Source organism: Corylus avellana, chromosome ca3 (assembly GCF_901000735.1).
Source record: "Corylus avellana chromosome ca3, CavTom2PMs-1.0".
In the NCBI taxonomy this organism is placed as follows: Eukaryota; Viridiplantae; Streptophyta; class Magnoliopsida; order Fagales; family Betulaceae; genus Corylus; species Corylus avellana.
In genome coordinates this window covers 33,232,283-33,252,738 of record NC_081543.1, presented here as the reverse complement: position 1 = coordinate 33,252,738, position 20,456 = coordinate 33,232,283, and the positions used below count along the sequence as shown (strand labels likewise).

Here is a 20,456-nt window from a genome sequence, read left to right as displayed (position 1 = left end):
TGATCAAAATTTAATAATAATCAATCACAAACCTATTAGTAATTTTAATAGTCACATCATTTTTTAAAAGACTCAAGAGAGACTTGTCGCATTATTCGTCTTGAAGCATAATTACCCCCTTTAAATCGCTATACATATATAATAATTTCAAGATATTGCCCTAAAAATAGCAACTTTAAATCGCTTTGTTAGACCCGTTGCATTTTCTTTTTTCTTTTTTTTCTAGTTACAATCTGATTTTAAAAATAAATCTTAGCCACTGAAAAGCAAAATAGGTAACAATCTACAGATCATCGCATTAATCCACCCAATAGGTGATCAAGTAATAATGAGTCAGATGAATAAATTATGACCAACTACTTGGACAAAGTTCAGAATCACAGCTATCCCTCCCTAGGAATGCCACAGGGAATTATTGATGGAATCTTTTGCTTTATGAAAAGCCTGATAAAATAGCAAAAAGCCGGTGCCACTAGCATCAACAAGCACAATACTGATAAAGAAACCAAGAAGCAAAATTTGGTGCAGCTTTCTCAAGGAGCTAGCATCATCCACGCCAGCCACCCATATGTAATATAGTCATCTAACTCTGGTTGGCAAACTTGATTCCCTTCTCTATAGATGACAAGAGTTCAGGTTTCAGGGTTTCCAAACTTTCCTTTTCAAAGTCAGAGAGAGGACCTAGCCCCAAAATCTCCTCTACACCATTCTTTCCAAGCCTCACCTGAAAAATAGGAAAAAGGTTAGTACAAATAACCAGTAAAACCAAAAGATATCCGCACTGTTTCTACTATCAATTGGCCAAGATATGCATCAAAACTACGCTGACAATAAAATATTAAAATGTACATGTGAATGCATTTTTATCAAAGGAATTCTCGCATTCACGCAAAAGTAACGCCATTCGAAAAATGGTAGCCTTCATAAATTCTGAGTAAAATGAAGCTGTCTCCAGTCTAAAGTTTGACCAGATCATTACAAAAGCATAACCCCACCCAAAAAAAAAAAATCAACAAAGCATTAGTAATCAGCACGAACAGTACTATTGCTCTAACAAATAGTATATAAGTTCAGGTCAATCACCTTAGAAGCAAAGAAAGGAAGGTCAGTGACACTTGATTGAACATATGAACATTCCACTACATCTGGAACACCATTAAGTCCCTTCAGGCAAGCGTCGGCAAATATGGCTCCAGCATAGCTATAATAAACAAGGTAATTAGTCCAGATAAAAATATAGCAGTTTCATTTTTTTCCACAGCTGCTGTGAAACTAACAGGCATAGGAGATTGGAGTTACAAAATGAGGAAATAATGGAAGGATTGAGAAAGACAAGTGGGACAGAATACATCTAATCTAGCCAAATGAACTCTTTTAAGCAAAGTTCTCAAAAGTTCCAGACAGTTCCTAAAAGCAAAATCCAAATGCTTGCATTCATTCATCCATTAAAAAGATGTAATTGAACACATTTCAAATTAGCCATCAATGAATATGGTACCCAAACTGATATAAAAGTTAAGACTAGAAAATTTTTTGCCCATTATTTTCCCATTTATCATGCATGTATTCCTTACTGTCAAGTCAATCCATAGATGGGAATTCTGTCCATTGCTACAAACAAAATACACCGTATATGTATCAACACATTCCTTTCATATTACTATCAAAACTGGCCAAAATTTTGCTCCACGAAGGAACCTGATGGTGTCAAACAAACAACAGTATCAAAATATCTACAGAAAATACAAATTGGATTGGTATAAACCAAGACTTACGCCATTGACAATGTTGCAGATCCCTTCCCAGCCTTTGCTTCCACAACTTCTGTCCCTCCCTCTTGAGTTCTCTTTGTAAGAGCCTTGATATCTTCATCTGAAAAATTGGCTTTCGGTGTGGCCTATCAAACAAAGAAATCAGAATTAGCAAAGCCTCCATCAACAAGATGGAAGCAAACCAGATTTTACATGAAAAAAAACATAAAAAACATAAAAAAAAAAAAAACAATGGTAATACAATTCAATATGATGGACCATGAGGGAGGTTGAGGAGCAAAGAAAGTACTTGAGAAAACAGTGGGAGAATGGTTATGCCAGCGTGGCCACCAACAACTGGTACGTTAACCTCTGCAAACAAATGCACAAGACTCGTGTCAACATGGAAACTGCCTATAACATATATTTTTTCTTATACATTGTGGCACGTTTGTTGGTAGGGAAAAATTTAAGGGCAACAAGTTAAAAACAAAAATTCAGCTGTTAAACTACAAATATCATTTTTAAAACCCAGTAGAAAATCAAATCCTCAACTCAACTGAGCATGAAGTAAGCATCTTGCCCAGTTCGAAATGAGTTATAATTCTTTAGAAAACAAAACAGAAATATGATCAACCCCTTTTTCATCCTCTCGTTAAATTTAATCTTTTAGCAACCAAACAGAGAGTTACAACGAACTACAAGAACTAGTTTCCAGTAATAAGACACCAGCCATACCTGCAACATTCAGGTTCGCCTTTCCAGCATAGAATGTCTTAGCCCTAACCACATCAAGGGTAGTCACACCAAACAACCTCTTCTCATCATATATTCCTGCTTTCTTGAAAACCTCAGCAGCAATGGGGACTGTTGAGTTCACAGGGTTGCTTATCATATTAACGATGGCCTGCTCCCACAAATCAATTCAGCAAACAATCATATAAAAGACATTTTACAAAAAAAAACCCACAAGAAGGAGGCCAAAAATGGTTAAAATTACTTAGGGAAGTGTTCCATTGCCTTCTAGAATACGAAGCCATTACAGTCTACATAACATTTCACTTAAGGTTGTTTTACAATAGCATTGACATTTACAAAACTTAAAAGTCAAACATAGAAAGAGATTAAATTTAAACCCCAAACATTTCCTTTGAAATGGCCAATTCAATTTAATCAATTTCCAACGATGCTTAGAAAAACATAGACAGTTACTCACATTAGGGCAGTACTTGGCGATGGCAGCGCAGAGAGATTTGACGATACCGGCATTAATGTTGAAGAGATCGTCACGGGTCATACCGGGCTTTCTGGGCACGCCAGCAGGGATGATAACAACATCTGATCCCTCCAAAGCTTTTCCCAGCTGGTCGTCACCCATATACCCGGCCACCTATATCAACACAATATACACAAACAACTCATTCAGTTAAATCCACAAACATAGACCATTAAAAATTATCAATCTGAGAAATTCAAAAAAAAAAAAAATTAAAAGAGATGGAGACAGAAAGAATCGGTAATCCAATTTTTTTTTTTTCCTTTTTCGGGTAACACGAAGAATTTTAAAATAAAATTGAAGACCTAATTAAAATTAGAAAGAAAAGAACGAATAATGAAAAATCAAGTACTTGAGTTCAGTAAAAAAAAAAAGCAAGAAAGAAAATCACAAATAGACACATTAAGGTATCCACGATTATACATAGTATCTCCACCGTTGATTATCGCTTCAACAGTCAAGATCAGCCTAACTTAATGTCCAGTTTTGGCCTGGACCACAGAAAAACCCTAGATGCAAGTCTTATCAAACCTGAGCTAGCAGCAAAACCCTAGAAATGGAAAGAAAAATCAAAGACAAGCATCACCGAAAACCCTAAGAGAGAGAGTGAAAGAGGGGTGCGTGCGGCGAGGACCTCAGATCTGGTGTTGATGTGGCTGACATCGGCGGCAACACCGGGGGTCCCAGCGATATCGTAAAGGGAGAGCCTGGAGACCAGAGGGTTGAGCTTCATCAGCAAAGCCAGTGGCTGCCCGATACCCCCGGCGGCGCCGAGAACGGCGACCTTGCGCTCCGGGACGGATTCGGAGGAGTAGCCACGTCGAGCGACGTGGGCCGAGGAGCTTCTCGCTACGGCGGACTTCACGGATCTGAACATGGAAGGCCTCATTTTTGGGAAGAAAGCGGAGGCAGCGAGAAAAGGAAAGAGAAATGAGTGAGTTTTGAAGGGAACAAGTGGTGTGTGAGTTCAGAGTTCAGCGCCTCGAGAAGTCCGTCCACTGCATTTTTATTACAGGAAAGTTGGGGGGTAAAACTTAAAAGTATTGGATGGTAATTTCTGTAATTACTGCCAATTTCTGTCTTTGAAACGTAGGATATGTCTGCTTTGAGTTGTTTAGAGCATCTCCCGGAAGAATGTTTATTTTATTATTCAAAATACAATTTATTTTATTACTCGTCTTATGAAGCGAAGGTTATTAGTTCGATTCTCTCTTCTCTCCTTTCTTTGTATAGACATATAAAAAAAAAAATTATATATATATATATTGACAAAGTTGAAGCTTTTTATAATCTAAAGATTAAATTAAAACTTACCGGACATTTCTAGGGACAAAACTATACATTTAAAAAATAAATAAATAAAATTAAACTATTGATTATTTTAAAACCATTCACGTTCTCATGGGTCATTTTAGTTATTTCAAATCGTTTAAAAGGTGACGTGTAGTCGTGTAGAATTTAATCCTTTCCAAATGTCTTAACTGTTGAAGAATTAACCAAATAATTTTTGAAAAAAAAAAAAACCATGCCTCTTAGAGAAAAGTCTTTTTATTATACAGCTAAAGGTTGAATTGGTTTCTTCATCCTTAAATTACGAGTTTTATTAGTCTTGACAAAATTATGAATATTCATACTTAAATTTTATATATATATATATATGAAAAATGCTAGGTATTCTCCCAGTCGTAAGTAGGTATTATTTCGTAAGTAGATATTATTTTTTAAAGAGAAATGCTTAATGTCAATATTTTGCCTATATAAATAATGATACTCTCATTTCCTTACATCCATTTCTCTACACCCATAATTGAAAAAATGATGTCTAATTAATTAAATTCATTTTTTTATATTAATTAAAATTTTTGAGATAAATAATAATTTAACATAGCATCATAGTAAAGACATTAATTTCAAACTATATCTCCATAATTAATCTCTTCCTTCAATTAAATATTTCAATCTCACACAGGAGGAAAAGTAGTGTTAAATTACCACAGAATATTCCTCTTGGGTAGGAGGATAACCCACAGAGATGGTGCAATTGAAAGTTCTTAACTAACCATCAGTCTTCCGGGGAAACAGTCACCCAGAATTCCAAAAACCAAGACAATTAGCTAGATTATAATGACCAAAAGGTTAATTTAATACAACCATCATCTTACTATGGATAGAGTTATCTTATCGATAATATCATTCAGCAACAAGTTTTTGTGTCAGGACAAAGAATACCATGCAAGAATTTAGCGGCATATGTTGCATCAGAAAACATTACCACTAATCCAAAAACATTCCGGCAGCCTTTCTCCTCTTCAATCCGCCCATCTCTCTCTAAAAGAAAAACGAGTGACAAAATGCCCACCCCCAGCCTCTCTCTCAAGTGACGATTAGCTGGAGTCGACGAGCCACTGCCAAGAAGATAAATGCTCAAAGGCCTTCATCAAAGCTTATAAGGATAGAAAAAGAGAAGGTGAAATTAAATTTAGACCGTTGAAAAAACTATAGAAGAAAAGCTTACAGAGATTAAAATTTGTCTCATTCCGATTAAAGTCAAAATGAGCTTTAGTTCAAGTGAGTGAATAGATGAACTTCATTGCTTCATCCTTGGGTTCTCCTTATCCAGTCTAAAATATCAGAACAATCTTGACGACTGACAAAATGCCTTCACAGTTAAAGAAAAGCTTTTAGCTCTTTACAATAAACAACACAGCATAATATTGAGTATAACAGGTTCGTACCTATTTCTTGTGCGGTAGGCCTTAAGTTCGGCAGTTTCTCGGCGGCCAGAAAGATCTTTCTTCATTCTTAGTGCTTCAGGCACCACCAAAACTCCACTGTCGTCATGGTATGAGTCATAAATGAAATTCAGCACTTGTTCCTGCAAAAATTGTCCCTCATGCAGATCAGAATAAGGTAAGAAGAGAATTTGAGCAACAACTTTAAGGACCTTATATGCATATAATCATTTACACTTTGGTGCCAAAATACAAAGCTCACATTTATCAGTCTCTTAAAAACTTATGCATTCACAACCGTAATTGAAGCAAGAAAGACTACTTACTACTTAATTAGAAAACAAAACAAGTTAACCTATGACATCTTGATATCTTGTCACAAATCATATCAATGAATAATGCTTTTGCATTATTGTCCCAAGACCAGAACTCCAGAGAAAAAAATTAGAGGGTCATAATAGTTCAATGCACCACACATAACCTTTTAATCAAAACCAATTTGAATCAAATCCTTCACGAAAGAATAGTTTGCCGTATCAACCCATGATAATCAAAATGAGGATTCTTTTTCATTGTCGAAAATCTCATAGGATCGAAAAGAGAGAGAGAGAGAGAAGAAGAAGAAGAAGAAAATTAAAACGATTGATCAGGAAAACCCATGGCATGCTTCTGAAAAGTCACTCTCACTGCTAAAAAAGATGATATAAGCTGTACACCAACCAAGAGCAAAAAAGGCTGCCAAACTAGCAAATTTATTTGCCGCAAATCAACTGAAGATCAATAATAAATTTGATGATTACATGTTTCTTGCATCCAAAATTTTTCAAAAAAAATCTAGATTTCAGATTTAACTATAATGCAGTTTATGCCGCATAAGCTGATAGCCTGTTACGTGAAAACAAATTACTAGTAATATAAAAACACTGTAATTAATAGTAGTAATGAATAATAAGCCTTTGACCATCGTCGGAAGACTTCCTTCATAGGATTTGTATCAAGAAGAATCTTGCTTCAAACTTCGAACTCACAGCTGAAAAAGATTAGAAAATATTGATAGGACCTCCTTCTGCTTTTCATGGTTTTGAGCTTTAGTGTTTTTCCAATTTTACAAATCCGAGACCCTTCCAACACCTTTCTCTAATTTTTCATCAAATAATAACAAAAATAATATGAAAATACAATCATGCCTTCCTATCAAAAAATTGAAAAAATAAAAGAGAAAAAAGAGAAGGAAAAAGAAGTTGAGTCATGCCCAGTCATATGTAACCATGGGTGGCTGGGTTACCCAGCCACTGGGTATGACCCAATAGCGTCATAGCTGGACCTAACCACAGTGGCTGGGTTCTCACTCAACCAAGGTCGTGGCCTGTTAACCCAATCACTGTTGTGGCTAGGTCCCAACCACCCATGGCTGGTATGGTTTCTCTCTCTCCTCTTTCCTTTTTCAATTTTTATAGGAGGGGAATGATTCTTTTTTTACATCATTTTTATTATTTATTTAACCAAAAAATGGATGGAGGTCTCGGGCTTAAAATGATCGCAAACTCCGAACTCAAATTTGGAAAATTTGATACTCTAATTTTTTTTTTTTTTTTTTTTTTTATAAGTAATAAACCAATCTCATTGCCAATATAATGAAAGCAGATTTTTGTCCATGGAGTCCCTAGAAGGTAAGAACTGCAATCTGTCCCATGCTTCTTTGGCCAAATATGCTATAAAAGTGGGACCTACATTTTTTTTTTTTTTGATAAGTAATGTTTATATCAAAAGCGCAGAGGGGCGCAACCCTAGTACACAGGGGGTATACAAGGGAAACGACTAGCCAGAAGAAGAGAAAAGAACAAGAAAATTAAGATAGCTAATAACTATAGGAGCAAGCCAAACAGTTGTCCAAGTGTAAAGCGTATGGAAAAAGAAGGCCGTGAGTTCCTCCAATGATCTCTCTGAATCCTCAAAGCATCTTTCGTTCCTTTCTAGCCAAAGGCACCACATAATGCATAGAGGGACCATTTTCCAAACAACAGCACACCTAGAGCAACCTCCAGCCTACCAACAAGCAAACAAGTCCGCCACCTTCCTAGGCATGACCCAATACAACCCAAAACAACTAAAGATGGCCTACCATAAGGAACGAGCAATCTCACAGTGAAGGAAGAGATGATCAATAGTCTCCCCATCAATTTTGCACAAGCAACATCTATTGATCACGATAATATTCCTTTTTTCTGAGATTATCAATTGTGAGAACCTTCCCTAACACCGCCGTCCAAGTAAAGAAAGCCACTCTCGAAGGTGTCTTGGTGCGCCATATGCTCTTCCAAGGAAAAGGACTCGCTTCTTTGCTTACCAGGATATTGTAGAATGATCTAACATCGAACTTCCCTTTTCTTGATGGGATCCACCAAATTTTGTCCACCCCTCCCCTACTCCACTTGTGAGAACATAACGTAGTATAGAACGAGGCTAGCACTTCCAATTCCCAATCATGGATCGATCGAAGGAAGGTAACATTCCATTGACGAGTTCCACCCATAAACTCCAAATTATCAGCAATGGATGCATCTTTTGCATTAGCTATGTTATATAGGCCTAGATAAGCTTCCTTAAGAATCATTTCCGCGCACCAAACATCATCCCAAAATCTGATTTGAGATCCGTCTCCTGGGTCGAATTTAATATATTTAGAAAACACTCGCCACCCTCTCCTAATATGCCTCCAAAGACCCACCCCATGAGACCCGGGATTGTCAACGGAATGCCATCCACCCCATGCAGAACCAAACTTGGCATGCACCACAATTCTCCACCAAGCCTCTCTCTTGTACGCGTAACGCCATAGCCACTTCCCTAATAAGGCTTGATTGAAAACTCTCAACTTCCTAATCCCTAAGCCACCTTTATAGACGGGAGAGCATACCTTATCCCAACTAACCAAGTGATACTTGAATTATTCGTTTAAGCCACCCCAAAGAAAATCACGTTGGAGCTTCTCTATTCACTTGGCCACAGAAGCAGGTAAAGGGAAGAGGGATAATAAATAAGTAGGAAGATTGGAAAGTGTGCTCTTGATCAAAGTGGGACCTACATTATGAGCAAGGTTTGCAAAAAACTGCTGCTTTTTTCCAGTTTCGCAACCAAATGAAATTGGGTTCTTCCGGGAAACCATGGATGTTTTTAGTTTTTGCCATTGGTTACTACAGGTTTGTAATAAATATAAAATTATGTGCTGCTTATGAATAGAATAATTTGAATGAAATGGAGAAATGGTTGTACAGTTTACCAATTTTCAGCGTTTCTGTTGAAACAACTAAAGCAATCTAAAATACAATAATCTGAAATATTGCCATTGTCATTCTAGGATATGAGAAAAGCACATGGAAATATGGTATTCCTTAATGTTATCTTATATTTTATTATTAATATATGTAGCTAAGCACAAATTATTATGATGCACCATGGTATGTGCATGTTAGTTAAGATTTTTTAAATGGTCATAATGCATAAAAAAAAATACAATATAAAGAAATCTGCCGAATGAAACACCCCAGCCCATGCTATGTGCATCAGCAAGTATTTCCAAAGTAAGTGGGAAGAAGAGATGTGGCCCTTCTATATTTTATTTCTCTATCAAGCTAAACTCCATCATTAAGAATTGTACTCAAATTTTGGATCTTGATGACATAGTATATGATTTCCATGTTGATCAGAAATATGCCTCTTCATAACCAGTTCTAGACACAAATGCAGAAATGAATACATTCATCCTAAACTACACCAATACGGCAATACCCATGTAATCACATGTTGAATTTTGCCAAATAAATATGCATTTAGCGAGATAACGTAGACGACTGAATGAATTAATACACCAAAAGAAGAAAAGTAGTTAAGGCAGATTAGGAACAAGGAAAGAATGCAAGTGACATACCAGAGGCTTAGAAGCATCAAGCCAGTGATATATACTCTCATTACGAAACCATGTCAATTGCCTTTTTGCAAAATTTCTGCACAACAAATTTACAATTGCTGGATTAATATATAATGGTTAAGAGCATCACAAACTCAAAAATCGTAGGATTACTGAAAAGCACAACATACAGCATCAAGTTTTGTACCAAAAAAATAAAGTTATGTACAACTAGCTGGATATGTGATACATTAGACAGGGTAATAAAGTTTAAGCTACAACAATCAAGCAATTACTTTTAAGAGGCCAAGATAGGAACTTATTTATTTTATCAAAATGAAATAAACAAATGAACTTAGCTAGTCAAAAAATAAAGAAATCAAAATGCAAGAGTGTTTCAATATTAATTCACTTCCAACACTTACAATGCCCACGGATTTTCATTATGTGTAACATAGAAGAACAGAATTAGATGATACAATAAAATATTTATGTTTACATGTGAGGGATATCATGCCATTTTCACTTTTACTGTTTTACAGATCAGGAAAACTATCAAAATCTCAAATACATAACAAAATACCTCCTTACTTGGATGCACAGGACCCTAATATATGAGTCATATAATTATAGCGATAAAGATTGAAACACGTTACCTAGATGCTTTCTGAAAGTCAGATAAAAAAGCGAAAAATTCTCCAGGAGAACTGCTACCTCCTTGCTCCCTACAATGTGATAAGTACTCCATTGCCTGAAATTAGTAAATCATACAAACCAAATGAATCTTAAAATAGAATAAACCACTTAAAACCAAAACAAGCCAAAATCAGTTGGAAAAATAAATTAGAGCGAAGTCAAGGACGAAGTAGGCAAGATAGCATCATTTAAAGGTTCAAATACTACTTTATCCAGAATGGCAATAAGAAGTCATGGTTGTAAGGTTAAAAAATGTAGTAACAACATTCAACGCAGAATAGGTGAAGAGGAAACAAATGTCTAGAGCTTGGAAGTAACAAAAATTCAATGAATCAAATATTCAGCAATGAGAAAGTTGTTTTTATTTTCTTTTGATACATACAGCAACGAGAAGGTCATGGATTTCAAGAGATACCCAAAAAGACTCTGCGAAGGTGTTTGGACATAATTGATTATAACACACACGAGCAACAAGCCCAAGTGTAAAGTGATGGGCCTTCTTCCTTTATGAATCATATCAAAATTCGGCTTTTGAAGAAAAAGGTTAGTTGGATAACCCAATTCCAGAATAAAAACAAATTATTAGGACAAGCACTGCTGCTAGCAAATTAGTAAATATGATCAACAGAAAGAATAGAAGAAGAAAATATGAAAGGTATACTTGTCTGTAACCGATTGCACGAGTTGCAGAATTTGAATTCGGTAGAAGACCTGTATCAAGAAGCCATCTGGCCTCAGACAAAATCCCGTCGTTTCCTACTGGCAAAACCAACCATTCAAAATGAATACAGCTCTAGAGTTGAACCATACAGTAAAAAGCTAATATTTCAAGAAAAGTTTTATATACTGTAGTGGCTATCAAAGTATTTCCTTGCATATACTCGAAATCATTCATAAGAAAATATCCGTTAATATCAGATTATCGTTGATCAATATAACTCTTATTTGCATTCATATAGGAGTGAAGGGTAAAAAAAAAGTATAAAATCCATAACAATACCATAATAAACATCTACAAGAATGTGGGACTACAAAAAATAAATCAATGAATTGCGAGTAAAATAAACATAAGATGGATAAGCTTTTGCCTCTTTTCCTTTCAATAAAATCGTTATTTTTGTATTACGAGGGAAAATATAGAACCTATAATCCTCTTGAGAAATTCTTACTCGATGTATTAATTTTTTTTTATAAGTAATTCAATCTCATTAAAAGGCGCAGAGGGGTGCAACACCAACACACAAGAAGTATACAAAAGAACTCCCTAATCAGGAGAAAAAGATGAAAAAAAGTTTAAAAAATTGGAAAAACTAGAAAAAAGCAAGCGTTGAACATATTCCTTTTCAGCTCTACCACTAAAGTCTTAAATATCTTCAAAGCTTCAAGCATTCTACTCCCTCCAAATACACCACATTAAACATAATAGAGTCAACCTCTAAACTTTGAAAATGTTACCACACCTACCTGATCTCCCCAACTCACCAACAATTCTCTCACTCTTCTAGGCATAACCCAATCAATCTTTTACTTCACAATGAATCAAAATGTGATCAATGGACTCCCCACTCTTTTTGCACATACAACACCACTCCACTACCACAACATTCCTCTTTCTCACGTTATCCAAATTCAATATTTTCCCTAATGCTACGGTCAACACCAAAAAGCCACCATCGAAGAAGCCTTTGACTCTCCAAATACTCTTCCAAGGAAAAGGAGATCCAGTAAGAATGCTTAACCTTTGATAATAAGACTTCACTTCAAACTTGCGTCTTTTGGAAAGACTTAAACATATTCTATCCACGTCTTCAACCACAGCAAGCAAATGACATGTTATCGGATTACTTCCCTTAACCTCCTCCCCAGGGACATTCACTGCTGCCAAAGGAGGATTATTCATATCCCCACACAAGGCAAACAAATCGTTATTCTACTCAACTCCAATTGACTCATATGCAGGCACCTCCTTTAAAATCTGACCCTGATCTTCCCTTCCCCCAACTCATTCGCCAAAGGTACCAGAGCAGGTCTAGGAGAAGACAATCAAATAATCTCATGCCCTTGATGCCATGCTCCACACCGCTTCCCAAAAGTAATGATATGAGAAATTGGCACAGATCTATTGAATGGGACTGGGCTAGCACAAGAAATTTGTTCTTAAGAGTTACATAATGGTAGTAAATTAAGAAAACTTTAAGATACAGAAAAAGAGACTGGGTTTTAAGATGAGAAACAAACTTACAACACAATATGTTTTGTCATTATACCAGTGTGACACTAAAAGCTTTCTAGCCTTGTCCAAAGAGAAATGTTTTTTTTTCTAATTTGGTCGGACCGTAGAGATATGTTAAAGCCCAAGCCCATAAAGAAGTTGACAATGAATCTCTTAAAACTAGCTCATGCATAGTGTTGTCTCATTGCATATGAAACAATTTCGAAGAAATTGAGAGTAAAATGCATCGATGCTTAGGCATAAAGCCAATCTTAAGAAACACTCAAATCTCAACATGACTGGCCATTTTCACTTATTCTAATTTGACAGGCATGATATCAGGGTGCCAACAAAAGCCCAAAAGAAAAAGGTGAAAGGGGATTGTCCTTGATTATCAAGCAGGTGCCAACATGATTGAGTCAAAAATTTGGTTGCCATGAAACTGAAAATCTCATGTAAGTTTTAATGAAGAAACGGGGATGATCTCAAAGTCCTATGCCCATATATGTGTGTGTGTGGGTTGGGGAGGGGTTGACAACATTTTATAGTCAACTTTTCAGAAATAATCATCACGACAACTTAAATGTATAGACTGGATGTATACTTCAAAGAATTTGATATTTTTAAGTGGCAGAAAACTAAAAAGATAGTGGTGTTTCCGTAGCATGATCTACCTGAAAGCATATCTTCACACCGATAGTCAATTGATTTGTAGAGATCAACTCTTTGGGTAGAGAGGAAAAAACAAATAAAGTCATAATCCAAATCCTTTGATTCATTTTCCTTGAGTGCATCAGCGGAAGAGTTGACATCATGAGAGCTGTCTATTACACTACTGCATTGTTCCCTGAAAGAATCATATGGTACCCGAAAAGCAGATGGAGGTGATCCACTAGACTGCCATTCCAAAGGAAATATTGATAAATTATGAACATATGTGGTAATGAACTTGTCCCAAAGTATTTTATTAATTTAATTAAAGAAAATCCTAAGTATACTATCTAAATATGTAAAAGATTATCTTTGTAGGATTAGATTATGACAAATAACCAATAAAAATTTAGGTGCTAAAGCTTACAACAAAAAGAAAATAAGCCTTCTGAACAGAACCTTACTTCTGTAGCTTTTGTGGAAAAAAATTTATGACCATTGTGCAGCTTTTTGTTTGTTTTTGTGTTTGAGAGAGAGAGAGAGAGAGAGAGGTAGTCCAATGTTCAGAAATAAACCCAAAAAACATAACAAACTAACCTTGATAATCTCAAGGCTACGCCGTAACCGATACCAATCATTGACAGCTATAAATTGGGCCTTTGGGTCACCTGCTTTGACCACCAACTGCACTGCTGCATCCCAGTCTTCATCTCTCTGTAAATCCGCTAATTCTGAATATACTTCGGAGGCAATGTCACAAGAAGCTTTTGGAACGTCTGGCTTTCCATACATGAACCTTATTTTTGAAATATATATAATAAAAAAAAAAAGGCATTTACGTACCATAAAAGCAGGCATACAATAATGTAAAGATTTAAAATTACAACAACATCATGAAATATCTACGACAGGAATGCACATACAACTATTTTCCCCCAACAACTAACTAGCATCAGCATTATTTCATGTGCAATCAAACATTGTAGTATTAAATATAACAAATAAAGATCAAAACTTTCATGAACTTTAGCTGCTCATCCAGGGCTGTTAACATTAATGAAACCTTATGAAATTCCTTCACATAGATACTGTGCCACTTTTGCACTGCGTTTGGCTGCAGGCAGTTGTAGATAGTAATCTTTCCAATTGTTCCTGAGATAAATATCCATGATATGTTTTTAGCACAAAAGTATGAGACATTCCAGACCACATCTGCAATGCTTTCCTGGGCTTAAGATGTACGACTCATTGACAAAACATAGTAACATCCAACCTTTAATTATTCTTTCTTTATTCTCTGCTCTCTCCCCCTTGCTTGTGAAGAGCAGAAACTGCTTCACTGAGTAATTGTTGCTAATGCATCATACATGGTCATACTAGCAACAACTGAAGGCATAACAAAGTTAAATTACCTTTACTGATTAGCATTTAGAAATTAGACATCATATTTAGCATTCAGAAATATAGTATATTACAAATTTTCTTTTTCTTTTTTATATTTTTTTTTTTATAAATAAGTGATTCATTGAAAAGCGCAGAGGGGTGCAACCCTAGTACACAGGAAGTATACAAAGAAAGGCCCCAGTAAAGGCAGAAAGAAGAACATAAAAATAAAAATTGAGACACGGTAGAAAATTGAGGCACACTAAAAACGTCGGCCCAATGGACAGTACATATAAGCATATTTCACATTTAATTTAGAATCTGTTTATAATGTACAGTACATATAATACGATTGCTAATCATCCTTCTACTTTGAGGCTCTTGTAACTACATTATTTTTCAATAAACAAGATATTTTAATTATAAATATTTTGATTAGTAAGTTACGCACACCCCTCACCCACCATCCAACTCTTATGGGGAGGAGGTGCCATGAGCTACAGCTCATTGTAATTTTTTCAATTGTAAATTACTTTAGTAGCAGGGAATTTGAGGGAGGAAAAAAATGTATTTTCTCCCTGCGTGCTAACAGTCTACCTTAGGTAGCTAAATGCTATTTGGTTAGAGACAAATGTATTGTTCTTCCTTTTTCTATAACTAAAATAATCTCATTTGAAAAGCGCAAAGAGGCATAACCCTAGTACACAAAAAGTATACAAGAGAACCCCCTATTCAGGAGAACAAGAAGAACAACAATTCAAAAAATCATAAAAACTAGAAAGAAAGGAATAAAAAAAAAACTATTATGTGCTGCTGCTATCCATGTGTAAATAGAGTTGAATATAATCTTTTTCAGCTCTATTACTGAAGTCTCTCCATCTTCAAGGCTCTGTCCATTCCGATCTCTCCAAATACACCACATTAAACATTAAAGAGCCAACCTCCAAACTTCCAAAATGTTACGACACCCCTCTTGACCTTCCAGCTCACCCACAACCCTATTTGTGTAGAGATAAAGCTAATGTTCTGAACTTCAAGTACTAATAACCATGTTGAACAATTTGATTTTTTGTTCACCTTTAGACCATCAGCCATATGGTGCCATTAAGTTTTTGATAATTTTCTTATGCTCCCACATAATTTGTGTTTCTACTGATGTTTTGTTTTGCCGGCTTCCAAGCCATACCACGTGGTTTGAATGGCAGAAAAACAGGACATATTAGTTCATTTTTCTCCACTTTTTTTTTTTTTTTGATAAGTAACTTTTGTCCCCATGCAGATGGAGGGTGAAGGGGAGATTCAAACTAGTGACATTTGCTTCATGAGATATTTTATCCACACATATTGCAGGAGATAACAACAAATAGGGACTAGAAAATTTTTACCACAGTAAAAGTATCCATCACTTTTTTTTTTAAGTTCTCAGAAATTTACAAAGAGCGAAATTCTCTGATGCTTCCAATTAAGCACATAAGGTATAGATGGCCACAGAAACCTCTAACAGTCCCAGAGAGACTTGAGACAAATTGTAATTAATTTTAAACAAGTTATTCCCTTGTGCCAATATCATATCAACAATGGTATTAATTTATGATGGCATGCTCAACAACACTTTGGGTATCCATTCAAGGTTTCAGTTGAAATAGAAGAAACAGTTCTTATAAAGATCATCCTACAAAAGGATTCATGGGAACATACCACCGCAAGTACAATCCAGTACCTCCAGCAACTATTGGAACGCGGCCACTGTCAAGAATACATCTTGTAGCCTGCCTTGCATCCTCAAAGAATTTCCCAACAGAATAATCTAAAATATGGAGAAAAGAAATGTTAAAAGGCCCAGAAAAAAAAAATTAAAAAAATAAAGAAAGAAAGAAATGTTCAAATACCTAGCAATTAAAAAATCAAAATTACTAGTAGGAGCCACTTTTGTATCATAGCCTCCAAATCTTACATCATATGAACATTATGATATATGTCTAGTTGAAAAGAGCCGATCCCAACATACCTTCATATGGATGCAATATGTCAACAAGATGATGTGGTATCTCCTAGAAAAAAAAGATAAATTTTAAAAAATTAAAAATTATTTTCTTAATAAGTAATATGCTTTAAGAAAAAGGAGAAAACTAAAGTACCCAAGGATTGTAAAATTATGGCAACAAAAATGAAATGTGGTAGTCAAATTCAGTTACTAAATGACAAGCTAGGCAAGAGAATATATGACATATGTAACGACCCAAGAAAGCAGACCACATCTGCGTTATCACTCCAAAATGGCTAGGTCGAGTTAAAATTGGAGGTTCCTAGAATCACTTATAAAGCTCGGTCTCACTTAATAAAGAACTAATGTTGGACTTTATAATCTACTCACTCAATATGGACAATTTATCTTCCCAATATAGGACTAACTTTCTGAAATGTCACAGATATCGGCTTTCATCATTGATTGCACATTGTTATCATTGCAATGACTATAGTAGTATGCATGCACTAAATCTCCAGCAAGATAGTTTCACTTTAAAGGTTCCACCCTTTATAATCTTTTCATGTTCCTTTAGCCCATTTCAGCAGAGAAATTTGTCAAAACGTCTCTCAAATTTTGTTTTCTGTGGGGTTAAATTCATCAAGAACTAAAATTGAAACATAGGTCGTGAGCAAAATGCGGAATGACAGATATGGAAATACAGAAGCCACTGACACCACAGCATGACATTCACAGCTGATAATCTCATCTAGTATTTACAAATCTAGACAAACGGTCTCAAGATGACACATATAATTCAATTAGTGAAAGCAGCATTAGATGAGCAGATGCGGCTGATATAAAAGTCAACACATTCTTGCAGAGGCTATTCAACCTAATGGAATATGCTATGGCTAACAATTTCGGATATAGGTTAAAGAACTTCCAAAAACATCATGGCACATCAAGGAGCCATACAATCATATATAATTATATTGAAACAGTTTCCCTTTCTAGTTAGGTGATCCTATTGTATACTCCTAGTGTACTTTTGGGAGCCTTACGTTTTTAATAAGACTGATTATTACTTATCAAAAAAAATTATATTGAAACAGTAAGCAGAAGAGCAAATTCTTCCACCATATAAAAATGTGAATTTGATAGTAGAAGCAAATACTGAATATGTTTCTTATCTTAATCAAGCACCTGTCTATCACTCGGAGAAGGCTTCGCAGATCCAATATCAAGACCTCGATATACCTGTAGTACAAGGCATATTCAATTGAATAATTCAGTACGGAAGAAATTCCACCATTGATTAAGCATAAAGGAAAGGCAAATGCCAATTTAGGCAATACTTTCAAATAGATTTCTAAATAGCACAATCTCAAATTCTTTCCGTCTTACAATTTCATGGCAACCAAAGTAGCTTTAGCATGCCTATGTAAACAAGGAAAATATTAAATTATTTTCCTTTCCTTTCCTACATTTTTGTCAAGAAGCAAACAAAGGATTCATCATTCACATTTTATTAGCATACATTAGGGTGTGTTCCTTATACAGGAAATCAAGAGTGGAATTAATTTTCAAGAATTCATGAAAGTTTAGTTGTTCATTTAGTGAAGTTACTGATAATTAAAATTCCCATGAACATCCCAATTTCCATGAAATGAGAGGATTGTGAGTCCCACCTTTAAGTTAGGAAATGTCTAGTTCTCACATATCTTGTTTTTGTAAGAATTACTAATGTGACACTTAAATTCAATTTTTTCCCAAAATTAAAAAAAATAATAAAAAATAAAAAAAAATACGTAGAGTTAACTTTAGGGATAAAAATAAATAAAAAATAAAAAATAAGAAATAAAAAGGTTTTGTGTTTCATCTCAAAATTTGTTTATCAATGTTCACGGGCATTCTTCTCTTTTCAAAAAATATCCATAACAGTCATTAATAATGTCATAGCTACTAAATGAGTATTTACAAAAACTATTTGATATCATCAAAGTTTATATTTTTAAAAGCAATGTTGCCTAAAATATGATATATATTCTAATTCTAAACATATCCGCATAACAATACTGTCAAGTTCAGAAATTCTAACTCGGTGTGATTTTAAACTCTCAATAATCAATATCTCTCGAGATTTAAAATTCTCAACAATCAAACACGCACTAAATCAATTTAACTTCTTGGAAAACCAAAACATCCTTCAAAACAAAAAAAAAAACAAAACAAAAAAAAAAATTAACCCAAAACAATTACTGGCACTCAGCAATTATCTCAGTAACCAAACAAAATATTAAATTATCAATTTCCTATACTTACTTTCTTTTCTCCCCCATTTTCTCCGCAAACAAACAGCCAAACGGGGAACAAATAAACTTTTTGAAAACAAACTCTTTCCAAACCTGGACAGAATCGGCGCTGATGATTTCTCCATTGAGCCGCTTGGCGAGCTCTATAGCGAGCCGGGTCTTCCCGGCGCCGGTTGGCCCAGATATCACAATCACCTTCTGCTTTTTCGCGCCGGAAGCTGCACGGGCGGTGGAAAACACGCGCCGGCGGTGCCTGAATCGCAATGTAGCGGCCCGGAGGAGGGGCCTCTCCAGCGAGTACGGAAGCCGTAGGCAACACGCGCGGAGGCCACACGCTCCACTCAGCATTTTGGTTTGTGGAGACAACTTTCACACTGTCAGTGTTGGTTTGCTGGTATTTTGTATTACCGCTTCTTTCAGAGGTTTTGATGAGGTTTTAGATGTTTGCGTATGGATATTTCTGCATCCCAATGTTTGGATGCGTTGATAAGGTATGAATGCTACGGACTATAATTTTCTTTATTTTTTAAGGTTAAATACCTTGTTAAATACCTTTTTGCCCCTTATGGCTTAACAACAGTATTTTTTGGCCCTTATTAGGGTTTAGTTTTTATCACAGGTACCTCGGGCATACAAAAAGACAGAGATGGTACCTCCGTCTAACTTTCGTCCAAAATTTGACGGAAATTCACGTTAGCGCACCTAAAAACTTAACACGTGTCAATATACAGTATTAACACTTTCAAAAAGACCAGCACCCCAAGTCCTCTATTTTTCTGTTATCTCTCCAACACCCCAAGTCCACTATTATTGTTGCATCTCTGCCACCTACAGTATTAACGCTTTCAACAAGACCAGCACCCCAAGTCTTCCATTTTTATGTTGTCCTTCCAGCACTCCAAGTCCTCCATTTTATTGTTGTCTCTCCAGCACCCCAAGTCCTCCATTTTATTGTTGTCTCTCCAGCACCCCAAGTCCTCCATTTTTGTTGCCTCTCTGCCAGCTATATTACTAACGCTTTCAAAAACACCAGCACCCCATGTCCTCCATTTTTCATTGTCTCTCCAGCACCCTAAATCCTCCAATCTTTTGTTGTCTCTTCAGCACCCCAGGTCCTCCATTTCTGTTGCCTCACTGCCACCTATAGTCGTCCATTTTTGTTGCCTCTTTGCCACCTACTGTACTAACTCTTTCAAAAAGACCAGCTCCCCAAGTCCTCCATTTTTCTGTAGTATCTCCAACTCCATTTTTTTTTTGTTTCTCCAACACTCCGAGTCCACCATTTTTGTTGCCTCTCTACCACCTACAATACTAACGTTTTCTAAAAGACCAGCACCCCAAGTCCTCCACTTTTCTGTTGTCTCTCCAGCACCCCAAGTCCTCCATTTTTTTGTTGTCTATTCAGTACCCCAAGTCCTCCATTTTTGTTGCTTCTCTACCACCTACAATACTAACGCTTTCAAAAAGACCAGCACCCCAAGTCCTCAATTTTTCTATTGTTCCTCTAGCACCCCAAATCCTCCATTCTTTTGTTGTCTCTCTAGCACCCCAAGTTCTCCATTTGTGT

The 20,456-nt window shown here is 35.8% G+C and overlaps 2 protein-coding genes across 3 annotated transcripts; both read right to left on the bottom strand.

Moving 5' to 3' along the window:
- Positions 1-272: 272 nt before the first annotated feature.
- Positions 273-4,020, bottom strand: LOC132175157 (malate dehydrogenase, mitochondrial). The gene is made up of 7 exons (XM_059587002.1): positions 3,662-4,020; positions 2,968-3,141; positions 2,490-2,658; positions 2,062-2,123; positions 1,776-1,897; positions 1,084-1,201; positions 273-724 (listed from the first exon to the last, which is right to left on the bottom strand). Exons 1-7 carry the CDS (start codon positions 3,914-3,916, stop codon positions 584-586), a joined length of 1,041 nt encoding a protein of 346 aa, XP_059442985.1. The 5' UTR covers positions 3,917-4,020; the 3' UTR covers positions 273-583.
- A 932-nt stretch (positions 4,021-4,952) lies between these two features.
- On the bottom strand, positions 4,953-19,332 carry LOC132176374 (tRNA dimethylallyltransferase 9). Of its 2 annotated transcripts, none has more exons than XM_059588565.1 (12): positions 18,983-19,332; positions 17,781-17,834; positions 16,617-16,659; positions 16,307-16,415; positions 13,823-14,021; positions 13,249-13,471; positions 11,024-11,121; positions 10,323-10,417; positions 9,688-9,763; positions 5,763-5,902; positions 5,543-5,686; positions 4,953-5,432 (listed from the first exon to the last, which is right to left on the bottom strand). In XM_059588565.1, the coding sequence occupies exons 1-11, from the start codon at positions 19,235-19,237 to the stop codon at positions 5,623-5,625; spliced, it is 1,356 nt and encodes a 451-aa protein (XP_059444548.1). In that variant the 5' UTR covers positions 19,238-19,332; the 3' UTR covers positions 4,953-5,432; positions 5,543-5,622. The 2 variants fall into 2 exon arrangements, with proteins under 2 accessions (XP_059444548.1, XP_059444549.1); XM_059588566.1 differs by having other exon boundaries at positions 11,024-11,118.
- Between the last annotated feature and the right edge of the window lie 1,124 nt (positions 19,333-20,456).

What these genes read in the sequence shown, in the direction of transcription:
- LOC132175157 (XM_059587002.1), bottom strand. Translation starts at nt 3,916, where the DNA reads ATGAGGCCTTCCATGTTCAGATCCGTGAAGTCCGCCGTAGCGAGAAGC. An exon ending in ACATCAACACCAGATCTGAG is followed by an intron (nt 3,142 to 3,661) that starts GTCCTCGCCGCA and finishes GTGTTGATATAG; the next exon opens with GTGGCCGGGTATATGGGTGA. An exon ending in GGCGAACCTGAATGTTGCAG is followed by an intron (nt 2,124 to 2,489) that starts GTATGGCTGGTG and finishes ATTTGTTTGCAG; the next exon opens with AGGTTAACGTACCAGTTGTT.
- LOC132176374 (XM_059588565.1), bottom strand. Translation starts at nt 19,237, where the DNA reads ATGCTGAGTGGAGCGTGTGGCCTCCGCGCGTGTTGCCTACGGCTTCCG. An exon ending in CATATTGCATCCATATGAAG is followed by an intron (nt 16,416 to 16,616) that starts GTATGTTGGGAT and finishes TCCATATTTTAG; the next exon opens with ATTATTCTGTTGGGAAATTC. An exon ending in GTAGCCTTGAGATTATCAAG is followed by an intron (nt 13,472 to 13,822) that starts GTTAGTTTGTTA and finishes TTGGAATGGCAG; the next exon opens with TCTAGTGGATCACCTCCATC.